We start from the raw sequence: 10,416 nt of genomic DNA on the forward strand, positions 1-10,416 counted from the left end.
GAAGGAACGAAGGAACGAAGGAACGATTCGCGAACGACTCCTCGTGGCGAACTGAATCACGCGAACTGGGTCACGGAAACGAATCATTGAATCCACCACTAGTGCACAGATCCCTGAGACAAACGGCTACGCGCACACATGCACACCAGAGATGGAAATTAACTTTTTTGCCCACCAGCCACTGTGGCAGGTAGATTTAAAAATCTACCAGCCACTCATCTTTTTTACCAGCCACTTTTTATACGCTATATATTTTTTTAATATATGCGTACATTTTAAACAATATAATAGTAACAATAGATAATAAAAGTGTTTTTCATACACATCAGTTGGTGTTACGATGACAAGTTTGGGGATAATTCATCTATACAAAGTATTTTCATTAAAAAACGAATTGCATGGCTACACCATCATAAGTCAATAGGAACATTTGTTTTTTTGTATTTACATGTGACTGCATACAAATGTGTCCACACAGACATGGTAACTAACGTATGATAGTAAGCATTATATGCCCTTAACACTAATATTCAGAAGAAAATATGTGTGGCATTCAGTCCAATGCTGAAAATATATCTGTGGCATTCAGTAGGCCAATGCTGTGGTAAAGTGTGTAAAGTATGACCAAGTGTTTCTTTCTGTTCAATAGATAGAACTTTATCAATCCCCTGTAGGAGAAATTTGTTAATGTTTGTCCCTATAAAACAATAATGGTAAAATAATAAATACAAAACACGACGGTAACTGAGTAGGTCAAACCGTCCAATCTGAAGGCTCTACTTAACCACTCCCCCTACTCACTTCCACCAATGCGAAGCGAACAGAACTGAGTAGGGGAGGGCGTAGCCTAACTAGTTTGTGAACGACCCAGAGAAACGCAACTCAAATTCAATGTGAACATATATGAGGCTTTAATAAAATCCCGGACGATTTGAAATTCCGACACACATTTTTTAAAAGTGTGTCAAAAAGAGGGCATGTCCGGGCAAAAGAGGACGTCTGGTTACCATACCGTGTGGCTTGTGAGCGTGTGCATGGGTTGAATTGCGTGTGTCTCACGCCGAACGCGTGAGACTTGAGAGCCCTGTTACAGATATTATCCCGGATATTGACAGTCGCAGTTCAGCAAAAGAGGCGTAGAGGAAGAAGGGGCCCGGATGTTGACAGTAATGGTTGTGGAACTGTGCAGCGCCGTATAACGAATGTATTAGATATGCACATTTGATCGGACCTGACTGGAAAGTATTACCCGCCACAGTGGCGGGTGAAGTGACACAATTAAAGTCCCGCCCAGGTCGAAGTGGCGTCGATTTAGAGAGTCCCGGAGTCGAACGTCACCACTGGCGGCCATCTTACCACAGTAAGCTGCTCACCCATAACATTGTGTTGGTAGTGATTCATGTACTTTTTAAACAACCATGACTTGCTCAATTTTCTACCGATTTTCAAATAGTTTGGTTAGTTATAATCGTCAGAGATGTAGTTATGACACTGCATACTTTTGATAGAATAATGAAAAATATAATAATGTTCTAAAATAGGTACAATATCATAACCACGTTAATAACGTTCGTAATAAACCCAACCGTTTGTAAATCGGTTGAAAATTGAGCAAGTTATGGTTGTTTAAAAAGTACATGAATCACTACCAACATAATGTTATGGGTGAGCAGCTTACTGTGGTAAGATGGCCGCCAGTGGTGACGTTCTAGACGCCGCCGTAGGGCATCTAGTTAATAAATATATCTATGTACCAGCCACCGTACATATGTGCCGTGGGCTCTAACGGAAAGGGGCGGGACTTCGCCCAAGTTTTCCCGCTTCTTCTCAGTTTGGGGCCGAATCAACTGAACAATAGAATCTCGGATCTCCATTTTAGTGCCATTCAAGTTCATGTGGTAAGGCATATTATGCTCTGAAATGTATTATATTTGAAACTTGTTTGGTTATTATATTATTTAATGGCTAACATAACTAAGCACAAGTGGACGTAAGTGATTTATGGTCAGAATCCCTCCCATCATCGTGTTGACTAGTCAGCGCCAATTCACTAACCAACGTTAAGTAACTCTTATTAACTTAGCAAAGGGATGTTAGCCGTCGATATTTTCCCCAGATGTTCTAATTATGTTTCATTGTTAGACGATTGATCTGGACTCAAGCTGTAGGCCTAGCAGTCAGATGAGTAACTCAGTGGAGGAGGTGAGACACCATATCAATACTTTAAACATCTGTTCATGCAACATTGGTGAGTTAATCACCATTAAATCAGATCAGACGATCAGATAAGACCAATGTGTTCATGAAAGGGACCCTCCATGGAGAGAATGGCAATTTAGGAGAACGATATTACTTTATTTATGCAAAATATGTGGGATTTACAACAGTTAATTGGCTGCTCTATAGCAACTGTTGACTTTGATATATTCAGTATTACCTAGAATGTGTTACGGTTGTAGTTAAGGTTGTTTATCTACAAAGTGGTAAGGTTAGATGAACAGTATTGGACATTATGTTGTCTGTTTCTGGTGAAGGAGGACTTTGCGGATATCAGGGCATACTTTTCCACAACAAAATGGAACCGCCTCTGTATGGCGGAGAAAAAAAGATTCCTGCAGATCAAGGAAAACCATTTGGTTATGTCGTCTCTTGGTAAACCACTCATACTTAAATACTATTTCACTGAGTACATTGCTATACATACAGACACAGGTGGTGCTGCTGTACACATCACTGCTTCTTTTGTGTCTGTGTGTGTGTGTGTGTGTGTGTGTGTGTGTGTGTGTGTGTGTGTGTGTGTGTGTGTGTGTGTGTGTGTGTGTGTGTGTGTGTGTGTGTGTGTGTGTGTGTGTGTGTGTGTGTGTGAGTGTGTGTGTGTGCGTGTGTGTGTGTGTGTGTGTGTGTGTGTGTGTGTGTGTGTGTGTGTGTGTGTGTGTGTGTGTGTGTGTGTGTGTGTGTTAGGCCTGTCCTTTGTGGCTCCAGCCTTCATGAGGAGAGAGAAGCCCGGCCAGGTGAGAGTCTGCTCACCTGAAGAGACAGACTCTGAGGAGGAGCAGCTCTGGACCTCTGGATTGACCGGTACAAAGACATTTACAAGACATTTCTGGAAGGAGTAATGTGCAGTGAACATTATCCCTTTCAAAGCCCTGAAGATACATTAGCCCGCTTATACTGCTTAATCATTTGACCAAAGATATAGCAACAAAAAGGGGTTTTATTGATTTAAAGGGATTTTATTGCATCTGAAAAAAGGAAAACCTGTAATAAACGTATTTAATAATAGGTTGTACCTCATAGTAAATTAGCAGGTTAAATTACCCATTTTAGTCAGTTAGTTGAAGTGAGTCGTTTATATACTACTTTATAGTCAGTAGTAGTTAGTAGCATACATCCTTGCTTATAGTTAGTAAGTTAGGATTTATACTTCATTGGTTGTTAGTAGCTTATACTACCTTTTGGTCAGTTAGTAGTAGTGAGTAGGATACTTCCTTACTTAAGAGTCAGTAAGTAGTTAATATGTTACATATTAATTTATCGTAAGTCAGAAAGTTAAATACTACCTTATAGTAAGTTAATAGTAATAGGTTTTATACTGCCTCGTTGTTAATAACTTCTAAGCTACCTTTAAGTCAGTTAGTCATAGTTAATATAGTACATCCTTACATATGGTCTGTTTGTTATAGTTAATAAGTCACAGCCTAACTCATAGTCAGGTGGTAATAGTTAGCAGGTTACATCCTAACCTAAAGCCAGTTATGTCAGCAGGTGCTCGAGTGTGGAAGCCACCAACAGTCAAACGGGAGTCTCTACAACAGCCCAGTACGTCAGATGCAGTGTCTGTACAGGTATAAAACAGCACACATCACCTTCAGCAGCCTTACCATGTCCTGTCCTCTATGGTACGAGACCTGCTTCATGTCTGTGTGACAGCAGACTCATGGATAAAGGGTATTAATGACACCAGCACGATGTATAACCTTAGACGTATTGTTGCTAGGAGGTAAGGTGTGTCCTACCCACATTAATAAAACAGGGAGTACTCCTAACTAGAGGTTCTGTCTGTCAGAGTCTCTCAGGGCGGGGCTGGAGTGACCAGGAGGTCTCTGGAGGGACCACTCCTTCTCATCCAGAGATCGACCGCCCCGGAGGAGGAGTAGAGAGGGGCTCTGCAGTCCAGGAGGAGGTCTCATTGGGTTAGCTCTGATCCCACCACTGCTTCACTGCAATAACACCTTGTTGTGCACGTATAGTCTGTAACTGTGTGTGTGTGTGTGTGTGTGTGTGTGTGTGTGTGTGTGTGTGTGTGTGTGTGTGTGTGTGTGTGTGTGTGTGTGTGTGTGTGTGTGTGTGTGTGTGTGTGTGTGTGTGTGTGTGTGTGTGTGTCAGTTCTCCATGAACATATGAAGGGCTCAAGGGTTTATTCAAGAGGGAGGAACCTGAGAAATGTTCTCAGAGTTTACTACCAAGAACCGGAAATACCTATGGATGACGACTACTTCTGTAAGAGGGCGCTCTCTCTCTCTCTCTCTCTCTCTCTCTCTCTCTCTCTCTCTCTCTCTCTCTCTCTCTCTCTCTCTCTCTCTGTGCACCTCTTTTTCATTCACAAACCAATTTTTAATCTTCCTGTTTCTGTCTATTTAATATAGATTTGTAGCTGAAGCTCTTTTGGACGTAATAAATAAATGAACTCTCTCCAGTCTGTGATGAGTGTAGGACTTTCTTCCTCGAAGAGTGCGAGGTCCACGGTCCTATCGTCTTCGTGGCTGATCGCCCCGTTGCTGTCAGAGAGAAAGACAGAGCCAAGAAGACGCTGCCCGCTGGGTTTGAGGTATATGTCGTACTTTAACACAACAAAGTTCTCCCCGTCCAATGAGACAGTATAACATTCATTGTTTAATACATTGCCCAGCTAATGTATATAAAAACAGTAATGTGAACAGTTATATTGCCAAAGCAGATCAATATATCTCTCCCCCAATGGTTCTTCTTCCTGAATCGTGCTTTCCGTCTATCTCTCCCTCTCTCCCCCCATTTCCCTCTATCTGGCTCTCTTTGTGACTCCCTCTCTGAACTCCCCCCCTGTCCCAACCCCCTCTTTCCTTTCCTCCCTCCCTCTTCCTGTCTAAATCTCTCTATCTCACTTGTTTCCCAACTACACATCTCCATTTATTTCTTATCTTATCTTCCTCTCCCCCCCTCCATCTCACCACCTCTCTTCCTCCCTCCATTCCTCTCACCTCTCTTTGTCTCTCCCTGCCTCAATCTCTACATCTCCCCTCTCCATGTGTGTATTCTATCTCTCCTCCCTCCTCCACCTCTCCCTCCCTCTATGTATTCCTCTCACTCTACGACTCTCCTCCTCTCTCCGTCTCTGTCTCATGTGGGGTAGATCAGAGATTCTGGGATCCCTGGGGCCGGTCTAGGGGTGTTTTACTGTGGAGACGGTGGCCTTCCCATTGGAACACACTTTGGACCCTACGAAGGACACAGGACCGATGAAGAGGGAGCCCTGGAGAGTGGATACTCCTGGGAGGTCAGTGTGTTTGTATTCATTTATTTTGATCTAGTCTTGTATGTGTGCTTGTGTGAGTTTATTGGATGGCATAGAGTCTGATTAACACATTTCTCCAGATCTACAAAAGCAGACACAATGATTACATTGATGCAAAGAGAGAGACACTTTCTAACTGGATGAGGTTGGACCCTATTCACTTTTATCAGAATCAGAATCAGAAATACTTTATTGATCCCCGGGGGGAAATTGTTGTTATACCATCTACTGCATGAAGCAATTTCATAATTATCTTACTATCATTACTTGATTGATAACATTTATATTTCTCCGTGTCTGTTATCTGATTAGATCCACAATATTTTCTGGGTTGCTATGACATGTGCAGAAGATAGACTGTAAAGGTGTGTTGACGTACCCCTCTGTGTGTTAGGTACGTCAATTGTGCTCGTAATGAAGAGGAACAGAACCTAATAGCGTTTCAGCACAAAGGAGGGATTCTGTATCGCTCCTGTGGCCTCGTGACTTCAGGAGCAGAGCTCTTGGTCTGGTATGGGGACGAATACGCCAGACATCTGGGAATCGGATTTGATCGACCGTGGAACAACAAGAGCTCTACTAAAGGTCTGCCTTCAAGTCTGTCTTTCTGTCAGGGTTTGGTTTCTATGCGGCCCTTCATGACCACATCTCATTTTAATTCAAAAGAGCTTGGACAATAAACATCTACATTAACAAAGCAGTTAAGAAGTTATACAGGAAATTGTGAAGTTTTAACATAAATTTAAATATAATAAACAAAAGATGACAACATAATAGAAAAATATTCTTACTTGGAAAAAGGTCTAAATGCAAAATATACAGTACCATGGAGGTTTCAAAAAACCATATAAGTATACTAATTCATGTATGCTTGATTAGGCTGTGCAGCCTTATCAAGCCCCAAAGCCTAAAGCACCTGACTCTGGCCAGGTGAGGCTGCTTAAACCAGCCATCAGCAAATAAAATACATATGACTCTCTCTTTCTCCTAGGAGGGAGATCCCAGCTGACACCAGCACAGGCTTTCCCCTGTCCCGAGTGTCCGTACTCCTACACGTCTCAGATCTTCCACCACAAACACATGAAGAGGAGCCACGGCGACCTGTACGGCCGACTGCTGAGGAGTGGAGAAATCAAGGTGGAGCCTAGTCTCCTCCCATACGTCGCAGCCTCCTATCAAGAACCAATCGGAGCCTCCCCGGGAACAGTCCAAAGCACGAGCCAGATTCCAGCAGAAGGAGCCGGACGCCACAGATGTGAGAAGTGCAGTAAAACCTTTAGTCGCTCTCATAGTCTGAAGGTACACCAGCGCATCCACACGGGAGAGAAATCATACCACTGTCAACAGTGTGGGAAAACATTTAGTACATCTGGTGAACTCAAGAGACACCAGATCATTCACACGGGAGAGAAACCATACCACTGTCAACAGTGTGGGAAAACATTTAGTCAGTCCGGTGATCTGAAGAAACACCAGCGCATCCACACAGGAGAGAAACCATACCACTGTCAACAGTGTGGGAAAATGTTTAGTAGATCTGATACTCTGAAGGAACACCAACGCATCCACACAGGAGAGAAACCATACCACTGTAAACAGTGTGGGAAAACATTTAGTCAGTCTGGTAATCTGACGGTACACCAACGCATCCACTCAGGAGAGAAACCATACCACTGTAAACAGTGTGGAAAAACATTTAGTCAATCTTGTCATCTCAAAAGTCACCAACAACTTCACAGAGGAGTCTCCACCCAAACAACCATGTGAAGAAACTAAATGGTTCCCAGACATCTGTTATTCGAATCTAATCAAACATGGTTCTTCCTGTTATATGTTAAAAGGCACATGAACGGTTAATTGTTTATCTTATCAACTTTATGTATTTATTTATATTCATGTCTGTATGAGTGAAGGTTTTTACCCAAAAAATGTTCAGAAGAAAAATAGTTTGAGAGTAAGGTATCGTAGATCTGACGTCATTGTTATATTTATTACATTTGTATGTATTTATTTATTTATCCTTGTGAAAAAGAGCTTTCTTCACGCATGTTGTTGTTAAAAAGCATCTCTTTACTTAAAACACAGCACAACTGTCGAGTCACTTGCACAACTCCAGCCCCTCCAGTCTAAAACTCTGAGAGGGGTCTGGCTGCAGACATCCACCCACACGCTCCAGACATCCACCCACACGCTCCAGACATCCACCCACACGCTCCAGACATCCACCCACACGCACTTCCGCTGCAGACAGAAACATCCACCCACACGCTCCAGACATCCACCCACACGCTCCAGACATCCACCCACACGCTCCAGACATCCACCCACACTAGGGCTGTCACTTTTTATTCGAAGTTCGAATATTCGTTCGAAGGTGGGGTGAAAAGTTTGAATTCGAAGTGTAATTCTCCATTCGAACTGTAAAAATGCGCTATAAAGAAGAGAGCGGCGAGTGGCTTCTCCTCAATAAAGCGGCCCTCCTGGATCCCCGCTTCTCCCGGTTAGTCCACCTTTCCCCTGCACAGAAACATCTCGTGACTGAAAGCCTCTCACACGAGCTCACTGAAACGGAGACCTACACTGATCGCACACGACAGGGAGAAAAGTCCTGCTGCTGCGCTGGGCGTGATGGGCAGCCTGTTTGGGGACTTATACAGCACGGCTGACACAAGCAGCTGCAACGGTAACGGAGAGCTGCGAGACTACATGTAATTTTCTTTCCGTAAGGAATAAAAAGAGCAGCATGCCGTGTTGGAGGTCGGCCTCACAGATTGTTCGTTTATATAGGCTGTGTGTGCCATGGACGACATGCGCTCCGCATATCGCGCTCCGAGCAGTTATTGTTAATGCTGTAAAAGACAGCCGCCCTTGTGTGTCGGAGCTTCCTCTTGTTGTGTTTACAAATGTGCTATCAAAGATGTGTTTTTATCCTGTGCTGTTATGAATTCAGTAGGTATACGTGATTTCCACAAGAAATAAAAAGAAACACGACAACAGTCGTTGTCGTGTTTCTTTTTTTCTTTTTTTTTTAATAGTTCTATGGGCGGGGGCGGGGGTCGAATGTATTCGAATGTATTCGAATTAATTATGGACGTTCGAAATTCGTTCGAATTTCATTTTTGGAAAAAGTGACAGCCCTAACCCACACGCTCAAGACATCCACCCACACGCACTTCCGCTGCAGACAGAAACATCCACCCACACGCCGGAAATTGCGTGCTGGTGGATGTCTGGAGCGCGAGTTGCACATTATTCAACAGCGCCCCCTCGGGTCCCATGGTAGGTGAATATTCAAAACACAGCGATACAATTATAAATGCACGAGACTTGCATTTCTTTACCGATCTATTAGTTTCTGATGTCTCTGCTCATGATTTCAATTTATTACACAGAGGAAGAGCATATTTGTGGCTGATCTCAATGCTGTTCCGACTTGGCGATATCCAACAGCATGTGACCCACTTTCAAGTTTACCTGTAAGTCTATTATGCCCTACTGGTTTCAATTTAAATGATAAACTCAGGGAACTTAAAACCACACCCATAAATGCATAAATCAGAACGATCGGGAAGAGAAGTTGCAGGACAATTGTTATTCTAAAAATTCTCTATATATTCTTCCTGTATTTTCACAGTTTATTTTCAACTTTTTTCCTTATTATTAGGATGATGTTTACTTCAGAGATGCTGATGTAATTCCTGTTTGGAAACCTGGACATTTCTTGTTATCTGTAAGTAGCGATACTAACTATGACATGTGACTTTCATTACGCAAATTATGAAATTACGAAAATAGACCAAACTACCTCTTGCACACTGAGTGTACTCCAAATTGTACTTATTTAATGCACATTGTGGTATCGTTTAGCACAACTGCTCTACTTTTTTTTTTCTAAACTTTCATTTAATGTTCTGAAAAATAATCAGTAGGCCTATTCCATATTAGACTGTTCAGTGATTGAGTTGGTATTGTGTTGTGTTGTCTTGTCATCTCACGCAATGTTATGTAATTGTCATTAACTGCAATCATAGGTTTTGGACACAGGCCAGAGAGAGATATTCTTTCTGGATTCCAAATGTGAACATGCACAGTTTGGATTTGGCGATCTAGAAATGAGAGAACTGTTGAGGTCACTAACACAAACTTGCATGATGGTTCTTATTTATGTTCCTGATTGATGCAGTTTCAATGCCTTTCTGTTTGTTCCAAAATGTTTGTTCTCCAGATCATGTTCTAATCTGTATAGCAGCCATTTTATGGTGCTGCTTATATATAACATGAATATTGGATATCAACTTAACCTTAGAATTTAACAAGAAATGTCCACACACTGTGAACTCCTAAACTTACAATAAATTGAAACCGCCAAGTGAGTATATATAATGGTACCATAAAAAGCCTGTTGAAATGGTGTGTGTGACTGCATGAAGATCCTTCATGCAGTTCCTGACTAAATAGATTGCGTCATGTGTGCGGTACATATTTTGCATGATTGATATGCTCTAAATGCTGCTGTCTGTTCCATTTTAGAAACCTTTGTCAGTCTCTCAGCCCTGGGCCATGGAAAGAGACGACTGGTTTGGACATCGAGGTAAATATATTGTTGTTTAATGATACTGTGAAACTAGAAGTACAAATACTAACTCATTTCTGACATGATAGGGCTTTCCACGGCAAAAGTATGGCATCGACTGTGGCATCTTCATGTTGATGGTAGGTGTGACTATTAGGCGGATTTATTTACTCTTTGTGCTTAAAAAATATTAACATAAAATGATTGTTTTATTTACAGTAGGCCTATGCCCTTTACAAAGTCATGGATGCACCCTTTGACTTCACTGTTGTAAGTTCCCTTGCTTATTCAA

At 42.2% G+C, this 10,416-nt stretch overlaps 1 protein-coding gene across 2 annotated transcripts; it reads left to right on the forward strand.

Annotated features, from left to right (window-relative positions):
• Window positions 1–1,678: 1,678 nt before the first annotated feature.
• Window positions 1,679–7,806, forward strand: LOC130378067 (histone-lysine N-methyltransferase PRDM9-like). 2 transcript variants are annotated; one of them, XM_056585011.1, is made up of 8 exons: window positions 2,992–3,078; window positions 3,766–3,845; window positions 4,067–4,500; window positions 4,698–4,828; window positions 5,390–5,533; window positions 5,632–5,696; window positions 5,946–6,136; window positions 6,543–7,806. In XM_056585011.1, exons 3-8 carry the CDS (start codon window positions 4,401–4,403, stop codon window positions 7,316–7,318), a joined length of 1,407 nt encoding a protein of 468 aa, XP_056440986.1. In that variant the 5' UTR covers window positions 2,992–3,078; window positions 3,766–3,845; window positions 4,067–4,400; the 3' UTR covers window positions 7,319–7,806. The 2 variants fall into 2 exon arrangements, with proteins under 2 accessions (XP_056440987.1, XP_056440986.1); XM_056585012.1 differs by lacking the exons at window positions 3,766–3,845; window positions 4,067–4,500; window positions 4,698–4,828; ... (1 more) ...; window positions 5,632–5,696; window positions 5,946–6,136 and adding exons at window positions 1,679–1,898; window positions 2,143–2,202; window positions 2,535–2,652 and having other exon boundaries at window positions 2,962–3,078.
• The last annotated feature ends 2,610 nt before the right edge of the window (window positions 7,807–10,416 follow it).

The sequence above is a fragment of the Gadus chalcogrammus genome, unplaced genomic scaffold, assembly GCF_026213295.1.
Source record: "Gadus chalcogrammus isolate NIFS_2021 unplaced genomic scaffold, NIFS_Gcha_1.0 GACHA065, whole genome shotgun sequence".
Lineage (NCBI taxonomy): Eukaryota > Metazoa > Chordata > Actinopteri > Gadiformes > Gadidae > Gadus > Gadus chalcogrammus.